General features: G+C 38.2%; 1 protein-coding gene across 1 annotated transcript in view; it reads left to right on the top strand.

The window, feature by feature from the left end:
* Window positions 1-27,914, top strand: part of SNX27 (sorting nexin 27) — a 79,848-nt gene that overhangs the window by 10,760 nt on the left and 41,174 nt on the right. Inside the window, exon 2 of the mRNA XM_068963876.1 lies at window positions 15,955-16,186. Coding sequence (XP_068819977.1) covers window positions 15,955-16,186 — 232 coding nt within the window. The remainder of the gene's footprint in view (window positions 1-15,954; window positions 16,187-27,914) is intronic.

The following is a 27,914-nucleotide window of genomic DNA, read 5'->3' as shown; positions in this document are numbered from 1 at the left end:
TAGCCTTGGTAATTTTAAATATAGGAGGCTGTTTTAAAATTCTAAGACTAGAGTTTTGTATTCTATTAGGAGGGAAATGAACCAGTTTATTTTTATTCTTGGTGTCAAGTTGTTCCATTGGCCTTGTAGGTAATTATCAGATAACAAATGAACTTTTCTTCTGAATAGCTTGATTATAATTTTATATTGATTTTAAAAATGTCTGAAAACCTTAATCCCTGTTATACTTCTTTTTATTGAATGACAAATAAGATTTATTTATTTAGAAATAAGTCTGTCTGTGCCGATTATGTTTGTATCCTGATTACCTTGGAACTAGAAGGTTTGAGGAATCTATTACTCCTTCCCAAGTAATCAACCCTTGTTAACTGTGGCTGGAGGTATTATGGTTGAAAGTCAGATGCGGTTTATTTGTGCTTTTACTGCCTCAGACCGCATTCTTTGTGAATAGAACACCCAGCCAAGGTTAAAAAGTCCCAGTGATGATGAGCAGCTTATTTGACAAGTTATTTATTCTTTTTTCCCTCTTTAGGAAGACCAGATGCACATTGACATACCTCTCAGTTTCTCAGTCCCGACAGGGCATACTCTATTGTTAGAATACGGTACTCTCTTTAGCCCAGCATTAAAACTTTGGATGCGCTTTAAAATATTGGTGTAAATATTGCATTTTGCTTTTGATACTTAAAAAAGGCACCAGGGTTTGTGAATTAGGGGTCTCCATAGAATGCATAACCTCCACCATTGTAAATATCCCCCACCAAAGATGGTTAGAATTGATGAGCCTACATTGATACATCATTGTCACTGAGAGTCCATGGTTTATTTTAGGGTTCACTCTTGGTGTTGCGTATTCTATGGGTTTGGACAAATTTGTAATGATGTGTCTGCCATTATTGCATACAGAGTACTTTTACTGCCCTAAAAATCCCCTGTGCTCTGCTTATTCATTCCTTTCTCCCCCTAAGCACTGGCAACTAATCTTTTTACTGTCTCCATAGTTTTGCCTTTCCCAGCTTATCATATAGTTGGAATCATATACTATGTACCCTTTTCAGACTGTCGTCTTTTACTCAGTAATATACATTTAAGTGTCCTTCATGTCTTTTCCGGAGAAAGCAGTGGCACCCCACTCCAGTACTCTTGCCTGGAAAATCCCATGGATGGAGGAGCCTGGTGGGTTGCCGTCCATGGGGTCACTAAGAGTCGGACACGACTAAGTGACTTCACTTTTACTTTCACGCATTGGAGAAGGAAATGGCAACCCACTCCAGTGTTCTTGCCTGGAGAATCCCAGGGACGGGGGAGCCTGGTGGGCTGCCGTCTCTGGGGTCGCACAGAGTCGGAAATGACTGAAGCGACTTAGCAGCAGCAGCAGCATGTCTTTTCATGGCTTGATAGCTCATTTTTTTCTAGTGCTGAATAATATTCCTTTGTCTAGTTCTACCACAGTTTGGGCTTCCGAGATAGTATAGTTTCCATATATATATCCCCCACTCCTCCCAAACAGTTTCTCCTTATGAATGTCTTACATTAGTATGATTATTTGTTAATTGTTTTACATTTATTAAAATAAATCAATGTTGATACATTATTACTAACTGAAGCTCATAGTTTACTCTGATTTCCTTAGTTTTTCCCTATTTTCTTTCTGTTTCCGAATCCCATCCAGGACACCACGTTACATTTAGTTGTCATGTCTCCTTAGGCTCATCTTAGCTGTGACAGTTTCTTAGTCTTTCCTTGATTTTGATGACCTTGACATTTTTGAGGCGTACTGGTCACGTATAGTATATCTGACTATTAGAATTTGTCTGCGTTTTTTTCCTGATTAGATTGGAATTTGGGGAAGACAGCCACAGAAGTAAAGTGCCATTTTCATCAGTTCACATCAAGGGTGTATTTTATCATCATGATTTGTGACTGTTTATATTGACCTTGATCATCTGGCTAAAATAGTATTTGCCAGGTTTCCCTACTATATTCTCCTCTCCCCCCTTTTCATACCATAGACTTTGGATAGAAGTCACTATATATGCAGCTCATACTTGGGCTCTTCCCTTTCAGTATGAAGTAACTATATAATTTATTTGGGATTCTACACAGGAGTAGAATGTCTCTTCTTTGTGTATTTATTCTGTCATCTATTTGTATCAGTATGGGCTAATGAATTATTTATTTCATACTGTGTGTTAGGTAAGGGGCTTCCCTGGTGGCTCAGACAGTAAGAATCTACCTGCAGTCCTGGAGACCTGGGTTTGATTCCTGGGTTGGGTAGGGAATGACTACCCACTTCAGTATTTTGCCTAAACAAGTCCATGCAGTTGCAAAGAGTTGGACACAACTGAGTGACTAACGTTTTGGCTTTTCACTTAGGTTATAAAATCTGATACTGCCCGTGTATTTTGTTGCTCCAGAATTGGCCACTGGTAGCTTTCTCATTTGGCTTGTGTGCTTTTCTGCCATCCTCTCATCAGTGTGTGTTTTTTTGTTTTGTTTTTGAGCACTTTCTTACTTTCTGGTACTACAGAATGCTCTAGGCTCATCTTGGGTATTTCCTGCTCCAGTCCTAGAATCAGTCATTTCTCCAGGAGGCGCTGGTTCTTTTTACTGAAGCATATTATAAGAAACCAAGGTCTGGGCATTAGGTATGATTCTTGGTACAAGGGTATACCTTCTTTTAGACCCTCTCAGATGACAAAGCAAAGAAATATATGTGTTTATAAACCCCTGTGTATATTCATGAGTTGAGTTCAGTGGCTCAGTCACGTCCAACTCTTTGCAACCCCATGGACTGAGCACGCCAGGCTTCCCTGTCCATCACCAACTCCCGGAGCTTGCTCAAACTCATGTCCATCAAGTCAGTGATGCCATCCAACCATCTTATCCTCTGTCACCCCCTTCTTCTCTTGCCTTCAGTCTTTCTCCAGCATCAGGCTCTTTTCAAATGAGTCAGGTCTTTGCATCAGGTGGCCAGAGTATTGGAGTTTCAGCTTTAGCATCAGTCCTTGCAGTGAGTATTCAGGACTGATTTCCTTTAGGATTGACTGGTTTGATCTCCTTGCAGTCGAAGGGAATCTCAAGAGTTCTCCAACACCACAGTTGAAAAGCATTAAGTCTTTGGTGCTCAGCTTTCTTTGTAGTCCAACTCTCACATCCATGCATGACTATTGGAAAAGCCATAGCTTTGACTAGATGGACCTTTGTCAGCAAAGTACTGTCTCTTTTTAATATGCTATCTAGGTTTGTTGTAGTTTTCCTTCCAAGGAACAAAGCATCTTTTAATTTCATGGCTGCAGTCACCATCTGCAGTGATTTTGGAGCCCCCCAAAATAGTGTGTCACTGTTTCTGTTGTTTCCCCATCTGTTTGCCACGAAGTGATGTGACCAGATGCCATGATCTTAGTTTTTTGAATGTTGAGTTTTAAGCCAACTTTTTCACTCGTTGAGTTGTAAGCCAGCCTTTTCACTCACCTCTACGTATCTATAAATATTTCTCTATGTAACCATCTGTATCTATAGAAACTTAAACATGACTTCTTTCTGATGTCTCTGGCTTTTCTTCATTACTATATGGATGTTTTGTCCCCCTTCCCTTGCTGATCTGTTCATTTTCACTCTGACATTGAGGAACTTGACTCCCTGCATACACCCTTTATTTACTTAATTGTTCAGTTCCAGTATACAAATGTAGCAATACCAGAATTGTTAACCTGTACCCCTTGGGAAACAACTTTATTGATGAATACAGTACTTTTGTGCAGTCCCTTTGGCCTTGAATTCATTTCCAGATACTTAGGTCTGTATCTCCCTGCCCCAACCCTGTTCAGTGAGACTTTTTGAAATAGATTTGAGATATAGTTAGACTCTCTTGTCACAACTGGAATTCTCTGGACTTACTGACTTAAGAAAAAGTTGCAAATCTTAAGGTTTCAGTTCAGTTGCTCAGTTGTGTCCGACTCTTTGCGACCCCATGGACTGCAGCATGCTAGGCCTCCCTGTCTATCACCAATTCCTGGAGTTTACTCAGACCCATGTCCATTGAGTTGGTGATGCCATCCAACCATCTCATCCTCTATTGTTCTCATCTCCTCTTGCCTTCAGTCTTTCCCAGAATTAGGGTCTGTTCCAATGAGTCAGTTCTTTGCATCAGGTGGCCAAAGGATTGGAGTTTCAGCTTTAGCATCAGTCCTTCCAGTGAATATACAGGACTAATTTCCTTTAGGATGGACTGGTTGAATCTCCTTGATCCCAAGGGACTCTCAAGAATCTTCTCCAACACCGCAGTTGAAAAGCATCAATTCTTCGGCGCTCAGCTTTCTTTATAGTCCAACTCTCACATCCATACATGACTATTGGAAAAACCGTAGCTTTTACTAGATGGACCTTTGTTGACAAAGTAATGTCTCTACTTTTTAATGTGCTATCTAGGTTGGTCATAGCTTTTCCTCCAAAAAGTAAGCGTTTTTTAATTTCGTGGCTGCAGTCACCATCTGCAGTGATTTTGGAGCCTGACAAAGTAGTCAGTCACTGATTCCACAGTTTCCCCATCTATTTGCCATGAAGTGCTGGGACCAGATGCCATGATCTTCGTTTTCTGAATGTTGAGTTTTAAGCCAACTTTTCACTCTCCTCTTTCACTTTCATCAAGAGGCTCTTTAGTTCTTCTTTGCTTTCTGCCATAAGGGTGGTGTCATCTGCATATCTGAGGTTATTGATATTTCTCCCGGCAATCTTGATTTCAGCTTATGCTTCATCTCATGATGCATTCTGCATATAAGTTAAATAAGCAGGGTGACAATATACAGCCTTGATGTACTCCTTTCCTGATTTGGAACTAGTCTGTTGTTCCAGTTCTAACTGCTGCTTCTTGACACACATACAGATTTCTCAGGAGGCAGGTCATATGGCCTGGAATTCTCATCTCTTGAAGAATTTTCCACATTTTGTTGTGATCCACACAGTCGAATGCTTTGGCATAGTCAATAAAGCAGAAGTAGATGTTTTTCTGGAACTCTGGCTTTTCAATGATACAGTGGATGTTGGCAATTTGATCTCTGGTTCCTTTGCCTTTTCTAAAACCAGCTTGAACATCTGGAAGTTCACGGTTCACATACTTTTGAAGCCTGGCTTGGAGAATTTTGAGAATTACTTTGCTAGCATGTGAGATGAGTGCAGTTGTGCGGTAGTTTGAGCATTCTTTGGCATTACCTTTCTTTGGGATTGGAATGAAAACTGACCTTTTCCAGTCCTGTGGCCACTGCTGAGTTTTCCAAATGTGCTGGCATATTCAGTGCCAACACTTTCACAGCATCATCTTTTAGGATTTGAAATAGCTCAACTGGAATTCCATCACCTCCACTAGCTTTGTTCGTAGTGATTCTTCCTAAGGCCCACTTGACTTCACATTCCAGGATGTCTGGCTCTAGGTGAGTGATTACACCATCGTGATTATCTGGGTCATGAAGATCTTTTTTGTACAATTCTTCTGTGTATTCTTGCCACCTCTTCTTAGTATCTTCTCCTTTTGTTAAGTCCATACCATTTCTGTCCTTTATTGTGCCCATCTTTGCATAAAAAGTTCCCTTGGTATCTCTGATTTTCTTGAAGAGATCTCTAGTCTTTCCCATTCTATTGTTTTCCTCTATTTCTTTGCACTGATCACTGAGGAAGGCTTTCTTGTCTCTGCTTGGTATTGTTTGGAACTCTGCATTTAAATGGGTGTATCTTTCCTTTTCTCCTTTGGCTTTTCTTCTCTTCTTTTTATAGCTATTTGTAAGGCCTCCTCAGACAACCATTTCACCTTTTTGCATTTCGTTTTCTTGGGGTTGGTCTTGATCCTTGTCTCCTGTACCATGTCATGAACCTCCATCCATAGTTCTTCAGGCACTTTGTCTATCAGATCTAATCCCTTGAATCTTTTTGCCACTTCCACTGTATAATCATAAGGGATTTGATTTAGATCATATCTGATTAGTCTGGTGGTTTTCCCCACTTTCTTCAATTTAAATCTGAATTTGGCAATAAGGAGTTCATGAACTGAGCCACAGTCAGCTCCCGGTCTTGTTTTTGCTGACTGTATAGAGCTTCTCCATCTTTGGCTGCAAAGAATATAATCAATCTGATTTCAGTATTGACCATTTGGTGATGTCCATGTGTAGAGTCTTCTCTTGTGTTGTCGGAAGAGGGTGTTTGCTATATCAGTGCATTCTCTTGGCAAAACTCTATTAGCCTTTGCCCTTTTACGTTCTGTACTCCAAGGCCAGATTTGCCTGTTACTCCAGGTATTTCTTGACTTCCTACTTTTGCATTCCAGTTCCCTATAATGAAAAGGACATCTTTTTTGGATGTGAGTTTTAGAAGGTCTTGTAGGTCTTCATACAACTGGTCAGCTTCAGCTTCTTCAGCGTTACTGGTCGGGGCATAGACTTGGATTACTGTGATATTAAATGGTTTGCCTTGGAAACAAACAGATTATTCTGTCGCTTTTGAGATTGCATCCAAGTGCTGCATTTTGGACTTTTATAGACTATGATGGCTACTCCATCTCTTCTACTACTAGGTTCTTGCCTAGTAGTAGATATAATGTTAGTAGTAGTAGTAGCTATAATGGTCATCTGAGTTAAATTCACCCATTCCAGTCCATTTTAGTTCGCTGATTCCTAAAATGTTGATGTTCACTCTTGCCATCTCCTGTTTGACTACTTCTAATTTACCTTGATTCATGGACCTAACATTCCAGGTTCCTTTGCAGTATTGTTCTTTACAGCATTAGACTACTTCCATCACCGGTCACATCCACAACTGGGTGTTGTTTTTGCTTTGGCTCTTTCTCTTCATTCTTCCTGGAGTTATTTCCCCACTGATCTCCAGTAGCATGTTGGGCACCTGCTGACCTGGGAAGTTCATCTTTCAGTGTCCTATCTTTTTGGCTTTTCATACTGTTCATGGGGTTCACAACGCAAGAATACTGAAGTGGTTTGCCATTCCCTTCTCTAGTGGGCCACGTTTTGTCAGAACTCTCCATCATGACCTGTCCGTCTTGGGTGGCCTTACATGGGTGGAGTGGCTCATAGTTTCATTGAGTTAGACAAGGCTGTGTTCCATGTGATCAGATTGGTTAGTTTTCTGTGACTGTGGTTTTCAGTCTGTCTGCCCTCTGATGGAGAAGGATAAAAGGCTTATGGAAGCTTCCTGAAGGGAGAGACTGAGGGGGAAACTGGGTCTTGTTCTGATGGGCGGGGCCATGCTCAGTAAATCTTTAATCCAATTTTCTGTTGAAGGTTTAAGGTTTACACTTTGTGTTTTAAAGTTCTGTAGGTTTTGACATGTGCATCCTGTCATGTATGCAGTGTTACAGTATCATACAGAGCAGTTTCACTGCAGTACAAATCCCCCCTGCTTCACTTATTCATCCCTCCACCATCCAAAGCCCTGGCAGCCTACTGGTATTTGCCTTTACTGATATGTCATGTAATTAATTGGAATCATACAATACCATTTCAGATTGGCTTCTTTCCCTTGGCAGTATGCATTTAAAATTCCCTCATGTCTTTTTGTGGCTTGAGAGCTTATTTCTCATTATAACTGAATAATATTCCATTGTCTAGATGTACCTTTTTTTCTATCCATTCACTTATAAAAGACATCTTGGTTGCTTTCAGGTTTTGGCAATTATGAGTAAAATTGCCGTAAACATTTATGTGCTGGTTTTTGTGTGAATATAAGTTGTAAATTCTATTGAGTAAATACCTAAGAGTGTGACTGTTGGATATTATTGGTGAGACTATGGTGAGACTTTTAAAGAAACTGTCAAACTGTCTTCCAAAGTGGCTATACCATTGAATGAGTTGCTGTTGCTTCACATCTTAACCATCATTTGATATTATCATTTTAAAAAAACCCATTCAAATAGGTTGTTTAATGTTATTTGCAGTTCTTGGAGAAGGAAATGGCAACCCACTCCAGTGTTCTTGCCTGGAGAATTCCAGGGATGGTAGAGCCTGGTGGGCTGCCGTCTGTGGGGTTGTACAGAGTCGGACACGACTGAAGTGACTTAGCAGCAGCAGCAGCAGCATGATGAATGATGTTGAGTAACTTTTATATGCTTATTTGCCATCTGTATATGTTTTTTTCAGAGGTGTCTGTTCAGATCTTTTGCCCGGTTTTAGCTTGTTTTCTTACTGTTGAGCTTTAAGTTTTAAGGTTCTTTTATATTTTGGATACAGGTCTTTTATCAGATGTGTTTTCCAAATATTTTCTCCTAGTCTGTGGCTTGTTTTTCATTCTCTTAATAGTATCTTGAAGAGTAGACATTTTTAATTTTAATAAAATTCATCTTAGCGGTTTTTTTTTTTTATGGATCACGTTTTTGTTGTTTAAAATCTCATTGTCATAACCATCGCTTAGATTTTCTCCCATGTTATCTTTTAGAAGTTGCATTTTTGTAATCCATTTCTTAGCATTGACTCAAACATACATCTAGATTATCTTGTTCATATTTAAATTTTTAAATGATTGCTTTACAGTCAAATTGTTTTACCATAATTTTCTTGACCATTCATTTTCCCCTATTGTTGACTTTTTATAAGAACAGAAATTGGGAAACAACCTAAATAATGATGAGCATACTTGCAGTTTGCTTTTTCTGTGTACAGAATTGTTTCATTTCTTCCCACAAATACTTGAGAATGGTCTACATGCCACTATAAAGTTCTTGTCTTCGTGGAACTCATACATTGGTGATTTCCTTAGGATAAATCCTCAGGCCACTTGGGGTTGAAAGAACATGAACATTTTTAGGACTTTAGATGTATATTACCAGTGAAATTGCTTTCCAAGAGTATTTTACCTATTTATATGGTTGTCATCTCATTTCCATATGTTAACATTAAAAGTAATTGAGATAATAGTTTTGCACCTTTAAAATCATTAACCAGATTTACTGTTTATTAAAAAAAAAAGCAAACATTTTAGAAACCTTTGATCATTTACCTTCTCTAGTTGTATTTCTCCTTTCCTCTCAGTAAATTAGGTGTTCTAAAATGTTATTTCTGCAACAGAATTCCAAAAAGTTCTTGATTTTTAGTAATCTGGAATTATACATTGGTGTGAACATGTTCAAGCTTGAGTTCCTTTGGCTATTTTCATTGCTTATGCATGCCTGAGTCCCTTATCTCCAGAGTGTAAGGGCAGAGTACAGTATCATTCCTGAGACAATTAGTTAATAAAAATATTCTCTGACTTGATTGTTCGCCTAAGTAAGGTAGCAAAGAGGCAGAGGTGGATGAAAAGGAGTCAGCCTAAACCAGCCAGTTTATTTAACTGCAAAATTTAAAAGGATGTGTCTTTACATTTCAGTAGAGTGGTTTCTTTTTATAGTCTAGTGTCTAATATAACTACTCAACTGGGCAGTCACAACCAGTGAAAAGTCAAGGGAAATATCTTTCTTTTAAAGTGTCAGGGGACTGTTTTTCTCTAACTTGTAAGGTGTTCACCCAGTTTCTAAGAAGATATATTACAGAGAAGATAGAGAGTTTGTTTAAAAAGCTTTGTATAATTGAAAAGGTGGAAAAACTTTGTTAAGTCTAAAAAATTACCCATAGTTCCATAATTACCCTAACTCAGTTATTTTCATATTTTACATATCATGCCTATTTTTGGCACAAAAATATCTTACGTGCTCATAATCATAATGGATATTTTTATATTTTAAATGCAAAAACCTCCAAAATAGATAGTCTTTGCTTTTTACATATTGCATACTGGACAGACTTTTCCATGTTTGCATATAGTTTTCCTGAATATTTTTCAAAAGTTGTAAGTCCATTTCCTTGATGTACTTCAGTGTCATTAAAAGCTTTTCTAACGTTAGCTATTTGGCTGAACAAATTCTTTTTCAAATACTCTGTGAGAAGAAGATGCTTTATAGTTTTGAATGCTTAAAAATCTAACAAGGGGATTCTAGGACTCCTAAAAAGATCGATTATATTTATAATATAATAGTATTAATCAAGTGTTGAGTGAGTTTGAAGTTTGTTTCTTGCATTATGGTTTTAATAAACTTGAGAGAGATGCTGTTGTTCTCTGGCTTAACTTTATAATCATCCATTGCTGAGGTTCTTAGCTACACTGTGCTCAAAATAACATGCATGTTCTGTTGTTTATAGGAGGTTAAGACAATGCCAAATCAGTAGTAGGGATAAAACTAGTTCTGGTGTAATTTTGTCTTTATTATTTCTGTGAACTAGGCTTGTAAGACATGAAAGTATTGAAGGCTGTTTATTTTCCACAAAGATATGGGAGGTGGAGGAAAAAGTATGTGTTTTATCCATTAAACAATTTTGTATTGCAGATATGTGTATGGATTCATCTACTCATCGGAGTAACCTAAAAGTAGAATAGGGGCTCTTTCACTCTGATGACTACTATTTCACATTTAAAAATGAAGATATTGTATAATTTTAAAATAAGCTTTATTGAGGTTTAACTTATATACACACTTAGTTTACACGCACACATTTTGACAATTTTAAATTTGAAAAAAGTATAGATTTACCATACCAGTCAAGATACAGAACACATCTGTGACTTTAGAAAGCTCCCTTGTGCGTGTTGTTCCCTACCATCTGATTATTATCACTTTAGGATAGTTTTGTCTATTTTGGAACTTCAAATAAATGGAATCAAATCAAACAGATTCTGTTCTGTCTTCTTTGCTCAGTGTGTTTTTGGGTTTCATCCATGTTGTGGACATCAGTAGTTTGGTCCTTCTCATTGCTGAATAATACTCCAGTTCATGGATATGCCACAGACTTTCTGTTTACCTCTTTTTTTTTTTTAATTTTTATTTTTACTTTATTTTACTTTACAATACTGTATTGGTTTTGCCATACATTGACATGAATCTGCCACGGGGTGTACACGAGTTCCCAAACATGAACCCCCCTCCACCTCCCACTCTGTTTACTTCTTGATAGACATTCGGTTGTTTTCAGTTTTGGACTGTGATCAGTAAAGCTTCAGTGAGCATTTGACTCTAACTGTTTGTATGGACATGTTTTCATTTCTTTTGGGTAGATACCTATGAGTGGAATTACTAGGTCATATAGTAAATGTATGTTTAACATGATGAGAAACTGCCAGAGACTTCCCTGGTGGTCTAGTGGCTAAGACTCCAAGCTCCCAGTGCAGGGGGCCTGGGTTCAATCTCTGGTGGGGGAACTAGATTCCACATGGCACAACTAAGTTTGCATGCTGGAAATAAAAATCCAAAGTATTGCACCTAAGACCAGGAGCAGCAAAATAAATAAAAATAAGTATTAAAGAAACTGCCAGATTGTTTTGGCTTTATGCTCCCATCAGCAATGTAGGAGAATTCTGATTCTTCCGTATCCTTGGCAAAACTTCTTTTTTAATTTAACTGTTCTGTGAACATGTAGCCGTTATGTTTTAACCTGTAGAAGTGAAGTGTGCCCTACTGCTTGCAGTTATAGGAGTTTATTGTCTGTTTTTTACAGGCTGCAAACTAACTACACTTTAATTGCTTTCCTGCATGTCACAGGGGGTCAAAGTAATATTGTGCTTGCCACATGGAAGGGCTCCTTCCTGTGCCACATGTAGTGATTGACTCTTATATTTCCATCCATACCTACTTTCATGATATATATATATAGGTTCCTTCATAAACTGTATATAAATCCTGACTATTTAGAGCACTTTTTTCTTGCTTTTTGGGAGTATTTATATTAGTTTTGTAGGTTCCCCAGCTGGCTAACTTTGCGAAGTGAAAGTATTAGTTGCTCATTCATGTCTGACTCTCTGTGACCCCATGGACTGTAGTCCACCAGGCTCTTCTGTCCATGGAATTCTGCAGGCAAGAATATTGCAGTGGGTTGCCATTCCCTTCTCTGGTGGATCTTGAAGACCCAGGGATTGAACCCAGGTCTCCTGCACTGCAGGCAGATTCTTTACTATCTGAGCCACCAGGGAAGGCTTGAAGTCACTCTTACTAGCTAGTTAAAGGCCTCTTGATGGGGCCAAATTTTGGTCTTATGTAAAAATTTAGGGGCATTTTATTAAAATTATCAAAGTGTATCTTTAAAATGCTGAAGGCACAAATTAATTGGATATCATCTAATTGCCTAAGGGGGAAAAAATTGGCCTTAGTTGTGGATTTTTTGGAGGCTTGGAAAGAAGCCTTTTTTCCCTCCACAATGTATTATGAAAAATTTCAAACATACAGAAAACTTGAAGGATTGTACATGAATACCTGTTTAACCTACCATCTGGAGTCTTTAATTAACATTTTGCTGTATTTGTTTAATCATGTATCTGTTGAAAAATTTTGATGATGTGTTTAAGCCTTTCTTTGTGGAAGAAGCATTGATGGGTAGAACCTACTGGATGGTTAGTTAGTTTTGTGTGCTGTAGGATTTAATGGTTCTCTGATGTGGTAGTTTGCTTTTGAAGTTGATTATCTTGTGATTCCTATTATCACTGGCTGAGAGTTCAATCATTTATTTTCAAATGAATGGCAACTAGATTATGTTACATAGACAAAAGAAAAGCAAGGGAAATTGTTCGTAGAAAGGGCTTGTATCATCAGGTCCCTCAAATACTACCAACCTGCCTTGCCCAGCTGATATAATTAATATCACATGAGTAACTACCATTTGTTGAGTGACTGCTATATTCTAGAACTTTATCTCATTTGAGGTCTTACAGCAACTCTGTTAGCTGAGGGTATTATTAGCCCCATTTGGGTTAAGAAATTGAAGTTAAATAAGATTGAGATTGAATTATTTACCTAATGTCTCATCTGTTAAATGGCACAATTGGTATTTAAACCGAAGTCTCTCTTAACTCCAAAACCCACACTTTGAACTGGAAGTCTGTAGTGCTGTAAGTTCCCTTTATTGCAGAATTTATATTTTACATTCGTTTATGTCTTCAGAATTGATCAGACTGCGCCACACCTAATATGAGCCTGGTATAGCAGCATTCCTGTAGAAAGGGGGTATCATAAATATTTTTATGAGTATGAAGGCCTCTTAATTCTTTTTTATTTTTTTTATTTTTTTTAAAAATTAAATGGCATTCTATCATGTATACTATCATGTAGGAATTGAATCGCCAGTCTATGTCTGACGCAGGATACAGCATGCTTGGGGCTGGTGCATGGGGATGACCCACAGAGATGTTATGGGGAGGGAGGTGGGAGGGGGGTTCATGTTTGGGAACACAGGCCTCTTAATTCTTGAGGATGGAGGACTCTTTTTGAAATCCGACATCCTGGGGTTTTTACTGACCCATTTCATTCTCTGAAGAAGTTTCCAGCTTGTATTAACTTGTTGAATGTATAGTATTCCTTCTGTAAAGAACCAGACAAGTATTACCAAGTGTGTTTAGAATATGACACTGGTAATTCTTTCCTGTTTCTGTTTGTTAGTTTTTTTTTAAGAGGGATTTGGGATGATAGCCAATTTGAAGTGTGGTCTTACTGTTAAAGAAGTGAAACCCAAGCAAATTTCTTTGCTTGATGGCTGCCCTTAGAGTAAGCCTCACCTAAGCTTCTCTGCCGATTTTCAGGGTTTATTTCTGTGAGGGACCCGTAGGAGCAGTGTATTCTAACTTGAAAACTGAATGAGTGGAGGTGTGTATTGAAAGCAGTAGTTCTTAACCTTTCTGAGATTACATACTCCTTTTTGAAGCAGATGAAAGCTGTTAGCTCTCTTCCCTGAAAAAAAAAAAAAAGCATATATGTAGACAAATACAATCTTACATACAATTTTTGTAGCGGTTCACTGATTTTCCTCCGCCGCCGCCACAAGCCTATCAACAGAGTACCCCAGATTAGGAGTTGTTTAAAGGGGAAGAATTAGGGAGCTGAAAAATAAGAGTGGGGCATTGCTCCTTAACTTTTTTCACAAGAGCTCATCTCATAAAGCTGATTGTAGTCACATAAAAATCACATTTTTAGTATATAAGGTGTTTTCTTCAGTCTCTGAAGTGCTAGTTTTTCACTTTTTTTTTAAACTTAAGGATATTTGTAAGTTAAGCTAATTCCTAGGGATAGATCAAATTTTCTGTGTTGATTTAACTTTTACTTTTTCAATTTTATTTTTTCTACCATCAAAACATTTTCCCAGAACTGCTAATTAGATCAAAGAGTTAGATGAAATCCTTTACCAGTCCCCAACTTTAGTTGTCCATTTCTTCTTTAACCAAAATCTCTTAACACATAGCTGCATAGTACTTCTTTCCTTAATACACCTTCTAATGTGAGTGTTCAGGCATTGATCTTAGCAAGTTACATGTTACATTACATGTAATGTTATGTTACATTAATCTTCACAGTGATCTGTTAGGGACTTATTGTCTCCATTTTATAGATGTGGAAAGCAATGGTAAGAAAGATTAAATGACTTGATTAATATCAATTCTGGCAGGACCAGGATTTAAGCCCATGTAGATCTTGCTCCAAAGCCCGTTTTCTATTTTATCATCCTGCTTTATGATCAAAGAACTGACCACTGCTTCTGGTCACTGGTCTGAACTTTAAAAGCGGAAATTTCCATCAGTGGAGGGGGCTGATTTTCTTCTATAGCTGGCCAGTTGTAAAATTGCTATATTTATGTGTGTTTGTGTATGTGTGTAAGTTAGGTTTTAGGTTGTGAAATGTCAAGAGTGCTGAATTTACTGGCTAGATTGTTAGACCTGAAATAAGGAAAGAGGCTTGGCTGGATGATCTCCTGCCTGTTCTGTTTATATAAATGGATAGCATCATTTTCAAGAAGGAAAAACCCTAATGGTTTGGAAGAGGACTGAAAAAGTTTAAAGGGTAAATAAGCTTTTGTCAAATTGACTAAAGGCCAGGTGTGTATTTCCTCACCCTCTTGGGATAGCCATGGAGGGAACCTCCAGGTCAGCTAGCTGCCTAGTGGTTTTTGCTGAGATAGCAGGCTGGGTCAGCATTCTGGGAAGGTAGCTCAGTTTGCTGAGTGAGTTTTGTGAGACTCAGCATCTTTCTTGACAAAATTATTGTTATTCCAAACCTTGTACTTTTCCTAGTTTTAGCCTTTATATACACAGTGGAACAGGAAGGAAAACGCGTAGGTTGATTTACTATGTAACCTTAACTGTACATTTTTTAGTTCGAACTGATTACACAAGGCTTTAAGTGAGACAGCACAGAACAGGAAAAGTAGACAGACTCCTAAAAGAGACTAATTGAAGTGATTGGGAGAGAACAGAGGATGTTGGGTTAGATAATAAAATTTTAGAGATGTTATCTCCTTACTTTTCTTAAAACTGAGTGATAGAAGAAACTAGTGTGTATGAAGATATGACCATTTAATTCCCAAGGTAATGAAACTTGATATAAGGGAAAATGAAGTTGACTGACTTGAATATATGGGGAGAAATCAGATACCAATGCCAGATAACTATCTTAAGTCAGTCACTTTTTGAGTCTTTACAAATTAAGGAAGCGCGTTTTGTAAAATTTTTCTTTTAATGAAATTACCAGTTCCAGGAGGTTTAAAAAGGACACAGAACAGTTCAAATGGCAGGATTGTTAAAAGTCACTTTATTGTGTTGTATACATGCTTAGTTAGGATGAGGAAATTAGACTCTTCAGCTTTAAAAGCTTTGTTTCCTCTTCAGCCTCACCTTCCTTCCCGTGTGTTTTCCTAAGGCTGTGTGTGGAGTTCTAGTATAGAGGAAGAGTAGGTCTTCTCACCTGTTACCATTTTTTTCCCCTGCCTTAAGTTCACACACGCTTTTTCACATTATGATTTGTAAAAACATAAACAGCTTTTGTGGAACCAAACTGATCCTTTTTCTTTTCTGGTTCACACTTCGTGACACTGGAGTGGGGGCAGGAGGGTGGAGCTATAAGGTGTTTGGACCCTTCTGGTTTATGGGATTGTCTTTCTCCCTTTTTCCCCTTAGGAACGGCGTGAATGTTGAGGGGGCGACACACAAGCAGGTGGTGGACCTGATCCGAGCAGGCGAGAAGGAATTGATCTTGACAGTGTTATCGGTGCCTCCTCATGAGGCAGATAACCTAGATCCCAGTGACGACTCGTTGGGACAGTCATTTTATGATTACACAGAAAAGCAAGCAGTGCCCATATCGGTCCCCACATACAAACATGTGGAGCAGAATGGTGAGAAATTTGTGGTGAGTGTCAGCCCAACTCGATCCTCAAACACTTAGCTTTTGTTTCTCCCGATCTTATAATTTATGATATATATTAGCGCACTGGGATAAATGACTGCAACCTAGGTCAGTTTGCCTACCAGGAATGTGGGTTTACATAAGTAAAAGACACTGACCCTGATTTATTGCAGGGGTGAACTGCAGTAATGAAGAGGAGTCCTATTTCTGCTTAAGTATTTCTAGACGGTTTTAAGTTTCCGTTCGGGCCTATTGTGATCATGTGTACGTTTGTTTTGCTTGTTCCCTCATTGGTTGTCATATCTCCTCCTGTCTCACTTTGTAGAGCTATAGAGCAAGATTAATTTTAAAATGTGTATCTTCTAAAGCATTTGGATAATACACTTTGTCCATGTTAGAACCTACGAGTGCCCTATACCCCTTTCATGTCTTGTTCTTTTTCATTTTCTTTGGAGATATCTGTGTGAATGGTTAATTCAGGTTTTCGCCAAGGTCCTCATTATATTCTGAATGCAATGCACATGGGCTACTTTATACATTTCCAGTTTCTGCTGTTGTAGATATGCAGGAAAGCCCATCTTGAATTCGGATGATATGTGCCAGCCCCTTTCTTAAATGCCTTTGTTTGTTCTTCAAAACCTAATTGCAGTGATTGCCTAATCTGCTTAATTTTTCCCTTGGTTGCAGTATTCTTTATTTACCTTTGATTAGTCTGGGAGTAATGGTACAATGAGAAATTCACTAATCTTTGTGAAAAATGCAGTATGTTCTGTTACGTATTGCAAACAGACTACATGTATTTAAAGCTCTTTAAAGTTGCAGTCTCTGAAACAGATTTGTCCTTTGTATAGGAATGAGCTACTAGAATTTTATGTAGATTTTATGTCAGTCTGGTGTATGTATTCTCAGAGCCATACACACAAAATTTAGAGTTTTGTTTTATAGAGGTGCTATAGCTTTTGTCTTTAACCATTTTTAAAATTGAAGTATAGTTAATTTACAATGTTGTGTTAATTTCAGGTGTGATTCAATGATACATATACATATATATCAGGTTGGCCAAAAGTTCATTCTGGTTTTTCTGTGACATTTTATGGAAAAACTCAAATGAACTTTTTGACCAACCCTCTATCTATTCTTTGTCAGATTCTTTTCCATTATAGGTTATTAAAAGATAACTGAATCTGATTCCCTGTGCTATATAGTAGGTCCTTGTTTATTGTATATACATTAGTGTATATATGTTAATCCCAAACTCCTGGTTTATCTCTGTCCCACCCCCACCCTGTGCCATCGCACTATCCCCTTTGGTAACCATTAAGTTTTCTGTGTCTGTGAGCCTGTTTCTGTTTGTAAATAAATTCATTTGTATCATTTTTTCAAATTTCCACATATAAGTGGTATCATATATTTGTCTTTTTCTGTCTGACTTACTTCGTTTAGTATGATAATCTGTCGGTCCATCCATGCGTGCTGCGTGCTAAATTGGTTCAGTCGTGTCTGACTCTTTGTGATTCTATGGACTGTAGCCTGCCAGGCTCCTCTGTCCATGGGATTTCCCAGGCAAGGACACTGGAGTGGGTTGCCGTGCCCTCCTCCAGGGGATCTTCCTGACCCCAGGATTGAACCTCCTTCTCTTCTGTCTCCTGCATTGACAGGCAGGGTTTTTACCACTAGTGCTGCCTGGGAAGCCCTAATAGCATTATTTCACTCTTTTCATGGCTGAATAATATTCCATTCTATAAATGTTCTATGTCTTTTTTATCCATTCGTCAGTGGATATTTAGGTTGCTTCTGTGTCTTGGCCGTTGTGAATAGTGCTGCTGTGAACATTGATATGCATGTATCTTTTCAAATTAGAGTTTTCTCCAGATATATGCCCAGGTGTGAGATTGCTGAGTCCTATAATAACTCTATTTTTCATTTTTTAAGAAACCTCCATACTGTTTTCCATAGTGGCTGCACCAATTTACATTCCCACCAATGGTGTAGGAAGGTTTCTTTTTCTCTACACCCTCTCCAGCATTTATTATTTCGTTGTTAGTGTATAGAAATGCAACAGATTTCTGTGTGTTAATTTTGTATCCAGAAACTTTACCTAATTCATTGATGAGCTCTGGTAGTTGTTTGGTAGCATCTTTAGGATTTCCTGTGTATAGCATCATGTCATCTGCAACCTGTGACAGTTCTATTAAGTTGATGAAACAGTAATTGCAGTTATGCATTGTTGAACTTTACTGCTTGAGATTGGAATACGTTCTTAAAGAAATGTGGTCATGTTGTCCATCATGTTAATGTGCATTTCTTGCTGTGTGTTTTTTTTCTGATGGCTTAATATTAGCTGTGTATTTTATATTTATTTCAGACTATAGAAATGATGTTAGACAAAAAGCAAATTCAAGCGATTTTCTTATTTGAGTTCAAAATGGGTCATAAAGCAGCAGAGACAACTTGTAACATCTACAACACATTTGGCCCAGAAACTGCTAATAAACTTTCAGTGCAGCGTTGCTTCAACAAGTTTTCACAGGGGACGAGAGCCTTGAAGATGAGGAGCGTATTGGCTGGCCACTGGAAGTCGACAGTGACCAACTGAAAGTAACATCAGAGCTGATCCTCTTACAACTACATGAGAAGTTGCTGAAGAACTCAACATTGACCATTCTATAGTTAGCCAGCATTTGAAGCAAATTGAAAAGGTGAAGAAGTTCAATAAATGGGTACCTCATGGGCTGACTGAAAATCAAAACACTCATTTTGAAGTATTGGCTTCTCTTATTCTACGCAACAACAGTGAACCATTTCTCAATCGAATTGTGACTTGAGATGAAAAATGGATTTTCTATGACTGTAGGTGACAACCAGCTCTGTAGTTGGATTGCAAAGATGCTCCAAAGTGCTTCCCAAAGCCAGACTTGCACCAAAAAAGGGTCATGGTCACTGTTTGGTGGTCTGCTGCCCGTCTGATCCACTACAACTTTCTGAATCCCAGTGAAACCATTACATCTGTAAAGTCTGCTCAACAGATCAATGAGATGCACCGACAACTGCAATCCCAACAGCTGGTGTTGGTCAAAAGAAAGGGCCCAGTTCTCCTCCATGACAATGCCTGACTGCCCATTGCACAACCAACACTTCAGAAGTTGAGCGAATTGGGCTAGGAAGTTTTGCCTCATCCACCATGTTCACCTGACCTCTCGACAACCGACTGCTGCTCCTTCAAGCATCTCGACAACTTTTATGCAGAAAATGCTTCCACAACCACCAGGAGGCAGAACATGCTTTTTGAGAGTTTGTTGAACTGGGAGGAATGGATTTTTACATTACAGGAATAAACAAACATTTCTCATTGGCAAAAATGTGTTGATTGTAATGGTTTTTGTTTTGATTAATAAAGATATGTTTGAGCCTAGTTATAATGCTTTAAAATTCACAGTTCGAAACCTCAGTTATGTTTGCACCAACCTAATACTTCTTAATATGCTAGCAAAGTAAGGCTCAAAATTCTCCAAGCCAGGCTTCAACAGTATGTGAACCATGGACTTCCAGGTGTTCAAGCTGGATTTAGAGAAGGCAGAGGAACCAGAGATCAAATTGTCAACATCCATTGGATCATCGAAAAAACAACAGAGTTCCAGAAAAACATCTATTTCTGCTTTATTGACTACACCAAAGCCTTTCACTGTGTGGATCACAACAAACTGTGGAAAATTCTTCAAGAGATGGGGATAGCAGACCTCCTTACCTGCCTCCTGAGAAATCTGTATGCAGGTCAAGAAGCAACAGTTAGAACTGGACATAGACCAATAGACTGGTTCCAAATCGGGAAAGGAGTATATCAAAGCTGTATATTGTCACCCTGCTTATTTAACTTATATGCAGAGTACATCTTGCGAAATGCTGGGCTGGATGAAGCACAAGCTGGAGTCAAGATTGCTGGGAGAAATATCAATAACCTCAGATATGCAGATACCACCACCCTTATGGCAGAAAACAAAGAAGAAGTAAAGAGCCTCTTGATAAAAATGAAAGAGGAGAGTGAAAAAGTTGGCTTAAAACTCACCATTCAGAAAACTAAGATCATGGCATCCAGTCCCATCACTTTATGGCAAATAGATGGGGAAACAATGGAAACAGTGACAGACTTTAATTTTGGGGGCTCCAAAATCACTGCAGATGGTGATTGCAGCCATGAAATTAAAAGATGCTTGCTCCTTGGAAGAAAAGCTGTGACCAACCTAGACAGCCTATTAAAAAGCAGAGATATTACTTTACCAACAAAGGTCTGTCTAGTCAAAGCTGTGGTTTTTCCAGTGGTCATGTATGGATGTGAGAGTTGGACTATAAAGAAAGCTGAGTGCTGAAGAATTGATACTTTTGAACTGTGGTGTTGGAGTAGACTCTTGAGATTCCCTTGGACTGCAAGGAAATCAAACCAGTCAATCATAAAGGAAGTTAGTCCTGTATATTCATTGGAAGGACTGATGCTGAAGCTGAAACTCCAATCCTTTGGCCACCTGATGTGAAGAACTGATTCATTGGAAAAGACCCTGATGCTGGGAAAGATTGAAGGCAGGAGGAGAAGGGGGCGACAGAGGATGAGATGGTTAGATGGCATCACTGACTCGATGGACATGAGTTTGAAAAAGCTCCAGGAGTTGGTGATGGACAGGGAAGTCTGGCGTGCTGCAGTCTGTGGGGTCGCTAAGAGTCAGAAATGACTACTGAATACTTCTTCTCCAGTTTGGATTCCTTTTGTTTCTTTTTGTCTCTGATTTGCTTTTGGCTAGGGCTTCTAAAACTGTTGAATAAAAGTGACAAGAGTAGGTATCCTTGTCTTATTCCTGATCTTATAGGAAATGCTTTCTTTCAGCCTTTCACTGTTGAGTATAATGTTAGCTGTGGATTTGTGATACATGGCTTTTATTATGTAGAAGTATGTTCTGTCTGTGCCCACTTTCTGAAGAGTTTTTATCATAAACGGGTGTTGAATTTTATCAGAAGCTTTTTCTGTGGTTTTTATTATTCAGTTTGTTAATGTGGTGTATCACATTGATTGATTTGTGAGTATTGAAAAATCCTTGCATCCCTGGAATGAATCCCACTTGGTCATGGCTTATGATCCTTTCCATGGATTGTTGGAGTTGGTTTGCTAGTATTTTGTTGAGGATTTTTATATCTGCCTGTAATTCTGTGCGTGTGTGATATCTTCTTTTGGTTTTGGTATCAGGGTGATGATGACCTCATAGAGTGAGTTCGGATGTGTTCCTTCCCCTGCAGTTTTTTAGAATGCTTTCAGAAGGATAGCTGTTAACTCCTCTCTAAATGTTTGGTAGAATTCACTGTCTAAGCCGTCTGGTCTTGGACTTTTGTTTGTTGGGAGTTTTTAAATTCCTAATTTAATTTCAGTACTAGTAATTGGTCCGTTCATATTTTCTATTTCTTCCCTGTTCAGTTTTGGGAGATTATACTAGTCTAAGAATTTGTCCATTTCTTCTAGGTTGTCCATTTTATGGGCACATAGTTGCTCTTAGTAGTCTCTTGGGATCCTTTGTAGAGGCACTTTCAATTGTAAGACACGTAAGAAGTAGAAATCAAGGTCAGGTTCTAAAAATGGATCACAGTGGATGCTGGCACCTTTGGGGAATTGCCTAAGACTTTGAGAACCTCTGTAGACTTAGAAAAGGAATGAAACTACTAATTGTTCTTTTTAAAAAATAAACTTCATTAAGCATAATATATTTGCATTAACATTCATCACTGTTAAATGTCCAGTTTTGTGAGTTTTAATTAATGTACATAGTTTTATAATCACCACAGTCAATATAGAACATTTTCATTGTCCCAGAAAGTTGCCTCACACCCCTTTGCAGTCATCTTCACTCCCTCCCACTGCTTTTATCAACCACTGATCACCTTTCTGTCACTGTATTTTGTGTTTTCTTAAATGTAAACTAAATGAATAAGCAGGGTGACAGTACACAGCCTTGACGTACTCCTTTTCCTATTTGGAACCAGTCTGTTGTTCCATGTCCACTTCTAACTGTTGCTTCCTGACCTGTATACAGGTTTCTCAAGAGGCAGGTCAGGTGGTCTGGTATTCCCATCTCTTTCAGAATTTTCCACAGTTTATTGTGATCCACACAGTCAAAGGCTTTGACATAGTCAATAAAGCAGAAATAGATGTTTTTCTGGAACTCTCTTGCTTTTTCGATGATCCATCGGATGTTGGCAATTTGATCTCTGGTTCCTCTGCCTTTTCTAAAACCAGCTTGAACATCTGGAAGTTCACGGTTCACGTATTGTTGAAGCCTGGCTTGGAGAATTTTGAGCATTGCTTTACTACGCGTGAGATGAGTGCAATTGTGCGGTAGTTTGAGCATTCTTTGGCATTGCCTTTCTTTGGGATTGGAATGAAAACTGACCTTTTCCAGTCCTGTGGCCACTGCTGAGTTTTCCAAATTTGCTGGCTTATTGAGTGCAGCATTTTCACAGCATCATCTTTCAGGATTTGAAATAGCTCAACTAGAATTCCATTGCCTCCACTAGCTTTGTTCTTAGTGATGCTTCCTAAGGCCCACCTGACTTCACATTCCAGGATGTCTGGCTCTAGGTGAGTGTGAGTGATCACACCTTCCAGATTATCTGGGTTGTGAAGATCTTTTTTGTACAGTTCTTCCGTGTATTCTTGCCCCCTCTTCTTAATATCTTCTGCTTCTGTTAGGTCCATACCATTTTTGTCCTTTATCGAGCCCATCTTTGCATGAAATGTTCCCTTGGTATCCCTTATTTTCTTGAAGAGATCGCTAGTCTTTCCCATTCTATTGTTTCCTCTATTTCTTTGCATTGATCCCCGAGAAAGGCTTTCTTATCTCTCCTTGCTATTCCTTGGAACTCTGCATTCAGATGCTTATATCTTTCCTTTTCTCCTTTGCTGTTCACTTCTCTTCTTTTCACAGCTATTTGTAAGGCCTCCTCAGACAGCCATTTTGCTTTTTTGCATTTCTTTTTCTTGGGGATGATCATGCTCCCTGTCTCCTGTACAATGTCATGAACCTCTGTCCATAGTTCATCAGGCTCTTTGTCTATCAGATCTAGTCTGTTAAATCTTTTTCTCACTTCCACTGTATAGTCATAAGGAATTTGATTGAGGTCATACCTGAATGGCCTAGTGGTTTTCCCCACTTTCTTCAATTTAAGTCTGAATTTGGCAATAAGGAGTTCATGATCTGAGCCACAGACAGCTCCTGGTCTTGTTTTTGCTGACTGTATAGAGCTTCTCCATCTTTGGCTGCAAAGGGTATAATCAGTCTGATTTCAGTGTTGACCATCTGGTGATGTCCATGTGTAGAGTCTTATCCTGTGTTGTTGGAAGAGGGTGTTGGCTATGACCAGTGCGTTCTCTTGGCAGAACTCTGTTAGCCTTTGCCCTGCTTCATTCTGTACCCCAAGCCCAGATTTGCCTGTTACTCCAGGTATTTCTTGACTTCCTACTTTTGCATTCCAGTTCCCTATAATGAAAAAGACATCTTTTTTGGGTGTTAGTTCTAGCAGGTCTTGTAGATCTTCATAGAACCATTCAACTTCAGCTTCTTCAGCGTTACTGATCAGGGCATAGACTTGGATTACCGTGATATGCAGAGTACATCATGAGAAACACTGGGCTGGAGGAAGCACAAGCTGGAATCAAGATTGCCGGGAGAAATATCAATAACCTCAGATATGCAGATGACACCACCCTTATGGCAGAAAGTGAAGAACTAAAGAGCCTTTTGATGAAAGTGAAAGAAGAGAGTGAAAGAGTTGCCTTAAAGCTCAGCATTCAGAAAACTGAGATCATGGCATCTGGGTCCATCACTTCATGGCAAATAGATGGGGAAACTGTGGAAATAGTGGCTGACTATATTTTTCTGGGCTCCAAAATCACTGCAGATTGCAGCCATGAAATTAAAAGATGCTTATTCCTTGGAAGGAAAGTTATGACTGACTAGACAGCATATTAAAAAGCAGAGACATTACTTTGCCAACAAAGTTATGTCTATTCAAGGCTGTGGTTTTTCCAGTAGTCATGTATGGATGTGAGAGTTGGAGTATAAATAAAGCTGAGTGCAGAATTGATGCTTTTGAACTGTGGTGTTGGAGTAGACTCTTGAGAGTCCCTTGGACTGCAAGGAGATCCAACCATCCTAAAGGAGATCAGTCCTGGGTGTTCATTGGAGGGACTAATGTTGAAGCTGAAACTCCAGTACTTTGGCCACCTGATGCAAAGAGCTGACTCAATTGCAAAAACCTGATGCTGGGAAAGATTGAGGGCAGGAGGAGAAGGGGACAACAGAGGATGAGATGGTTGGATGGCATCACCGACACAATGGATGTAGGTTTGGGTGGACTCTGGGAGTTGGTGAAGGCCAGGAAGGCCTGGCGTCCTGCGGTTCATGGGTCGCAAAGAGTCGGACACGACTGAGCGACTAAACTGAACCGAACTGAAAATAAATGAAACCATACAGTATATAGTCTTTCATGGCTAGGTTTGTTCGCTTAGTGTAGTTCTTCTAAGATTGATGCATGTGGTTGCATAGACCAATAGATTATTGCATTTAATTACTGATAGTATTCCATTGGATGAATTTGTTACAATTTATTTATCCATCCACTTCTTGTTGCCCATTTGTGTTTTTTCCAGTTTGGGCTATTATTACTGAAGCTGCCGTGAAATAACATTAATGTACAGGTTTTATGTAGATTTATGTTTTCATTTCCCTTGAATATATGTATAGCTAGAAATGGAATTGCAGGGTCAAATGCTAAGTGTAAGGAACCTTATAAACTGTTTTTCAAAGAGGCTGTACTATTTTTTTTTCTCATCTGTAATGGAGTGTTCCAGTTGCTCCATAACCTCTTGAACACTTCACATTTTCAGTTTTTAAATTCTGGTCATTCTGAGTATAATGGTAGCTTAGTCTGATTTTAATTTGCGTTTGCCTAATGACTCATGGTGAGTGTATTTTCATGTGCTTACTGGCTTTTCTTATATCTTCATTGTTGACGTAGCTATTCTACTCTTGCCCATTTAAAAAATTGGGCTGTTTGTCTTGTTGTTTTGTGTAAGAGTTCTTTATATATTTTGTATATGTCTTCTATCAGATAGAAGCCTTGTAAAATATTTCTCTCAGTCTGTGGCTTGCCTTTTTATTTTATTTTTACCTGCCTTTGAAAAAAAAAAACAACCATAAAGTCTGATGAAGTCTGGTTTGTCAATTTCTTTCTATTACGGATATTCCTTTTTTGTGTTCTAAGAAATCTGCCTGCCCCAAGGATGCAAATCTTTTATGTTTTCTTAAGAAAGTTTTATAGTTTTACCTTTCTGTTTTTGCGATTACTTTATTTTGAGGTTTGAGTCACATATCATAAATTCACCCATTTAAAGTATACAGTTCAGTGGTTCTTGGTATGCTCAGCATTGTGCAACTATCACCACAATTTTAGAACATTTTCATCCTCTCAAAAAGAAACTTTGTACCCTTTAGCTGTCACTCTTCAAACCTCCTATCCCGGTTAGTCCTAGACATCTACTTTCTATCTCTTTAGATTTGCCCATTCTGGATGTTTCATATAAATGAAGCCATGTGTGTTTTCAAGGTTTATCCATGTTGTAGCATGTATCAACCAAATGGCATTCCATTTTATGAATATACCACATTTAACTTATCTGTTGTTCAGTTGATGGACATTTGGGTTTTTTTCTACTTTTTGCTTCTTATGTATAATGCTGGATTGAGCATGTGTATACAAGTTTTTGTGTGGATACCTGTTTTCATTTCTCTTGGAAAGAAAGACTCAGGAGTACAATTGCTGGATTATATGATAACTTTTATGATGAACTTTTTGAGGAAATGCCAAACTGTTTTCCAAAGTGGGTAGATCCTGGTTTTCTTGTTTGTTGTTTTTTTTCTGTCTGCGCCATGCTTGACATGCAGGATCTTAGTTCCCTGACCAGGGATCAAACCCACTTAGAAGTGTGGAGTTTTAACCACTGGACTGCCAGAGAAATCCCAGTTTTATTCTTATGTTTAGGTCTGTGATCCATTTTGAGTTGACTGTTTTATATGTATGATCTAGGGGTCAAGGTTATTTCCCCCTCCATCCCCATGTGGACATCTTGTTTCAACAGTTGTGTTGAAAAGACCATTTTTTCCCCATTGAAACGTCTTGACATTATTGTTGAAAATCAGTGGAACATGTATGTGTGTTTTTATTTTTGTATTCATTGAGTATATGTCTGAACATTTTAATATTTATGTCATTTTGAGTTTGTCCTCTGTTTAGTGTTTTTGTTTTCCTTGAGAATGGCTCATAACTTCTGAATTCTTTGTATAGTGAGTAATTTTGGACTGTGTCCTGGGTATTATGAATGTTACAATTGTGTAGGCTCTGGATTCTGTGATATTCCTCTGAGGAATGTTGATGTCTTTATTTTACCTGGCAGTTAACTGAGTAAGCTGTCAGCTTCTGTGAGTTGTACAAGTCTCATTACAATTCTTTAAGCTTTTGCTGTGCTGCTTTTGAGTCTGTCTTGTGTGTCTGTCATTTAGGGAGGAATCAGCCTGAGGAGTATGTGATGTTTGTTCACAGAGTTAAGGCATCTCTTTCTCTGATTCTCTCTCCTTTGTAAATCTCCACTCATTTTGGTGGCATCTGTGATTGCCCAGAACCTCTCTCTCTTTCCTCCAGCCAGAAAGAGGTCTATTGGAGTTTTAGTTGCTTAAGTTATGCTACTTTGTGACTGATGTCCACTATGAAAGCAAAACTCCCCAAAGTAGGGAACTCCCCAACTCTTTGTCAGTTGCTTCATGTTTTGACTTCAGTCAACAATTTTAGAGTACTATTCAGAATCATCAAGTAATTGGGTTTTGTATTTTTTTCCAGAGTTTGTGGTTGTTCACTGTGAGGGTTGGTCTATAGTGAGTTTACCTGAAGCATAATCTTCAGTTCTACCCATTTTTAATGTGTAATGAAGCTATTATGTCGTTTTGATGAATTGATCCCTTAAACATTCTCTCTTGTAATGTTCTTTGTTCCGAAGTCTTTCTCTAATGTTAACATATAGCCACTAATAGTCACTTCAGCCTTCTTTTGATTATTGTTTTCATTGGATATCTTTTCCATCCTTTTTAACCTATCTGTATAATTATATTTGAAATGAGTTTATTGGAGATAGCATATAATTGTGTCTTGCTTTTTTATGCAGTGTGGCAATCTTGGTCTTTTATTTACAGTGTGTAGTCTGCTTCCTTAGTGTAATTATTGATATAGTTAAAATTAAATCTGCCATCTTATTTTTTGTTACCTGTATCTCATCTGCTCTTTATTCCTCCTTTTTGGCTCTTTTCAATTAATAGAATATTTTTAATGATACCATGTTATCTCTATATAATTTGTTTAATTTTGTTAGTGGCTGTTTTAGGTTTACAGTATGCATCTTTATAAATAGTATCTTTAATACATTATTGCTTCTCAGTGTAAGAATTTACTAATGGTATATTTCATTTTTACCTTTTATCCTTTGTGCTGTTGTTACACATTTTTCTTCTATATGTATGGTAAATTTTATGAGATTTTGTTGTTGTCTTTGCTTTAAGTAATTAAAGAGATTGAAAATGAGAAGAGTTTCTTTATATTTAAGCACATATTTCCATTTCTTGTGTTTTTCATTCCTTTGTGTAATTGTAGT

The sequence above is a fragment of the Capricornis sumatraensis genome, chromosome 2, assembly GCF_032405125.1.
Source record: "Capricornis sumatraensis isolate serow.1 chromosome 2, serow.2, whole genome shotgun sequence".
NCBI classification, from domain to species: Eukaryota; Metazoa; Chordata; class Mammalia; order Artiodactyla; family Bovidae; genus Capricornis; species Capricornis sumatraensis.
The sequence above is the reverse complement of the archived record's forward strand: the minus strand, read 5'-3'. Positions and strand labels throughout refer to the sequence as shown.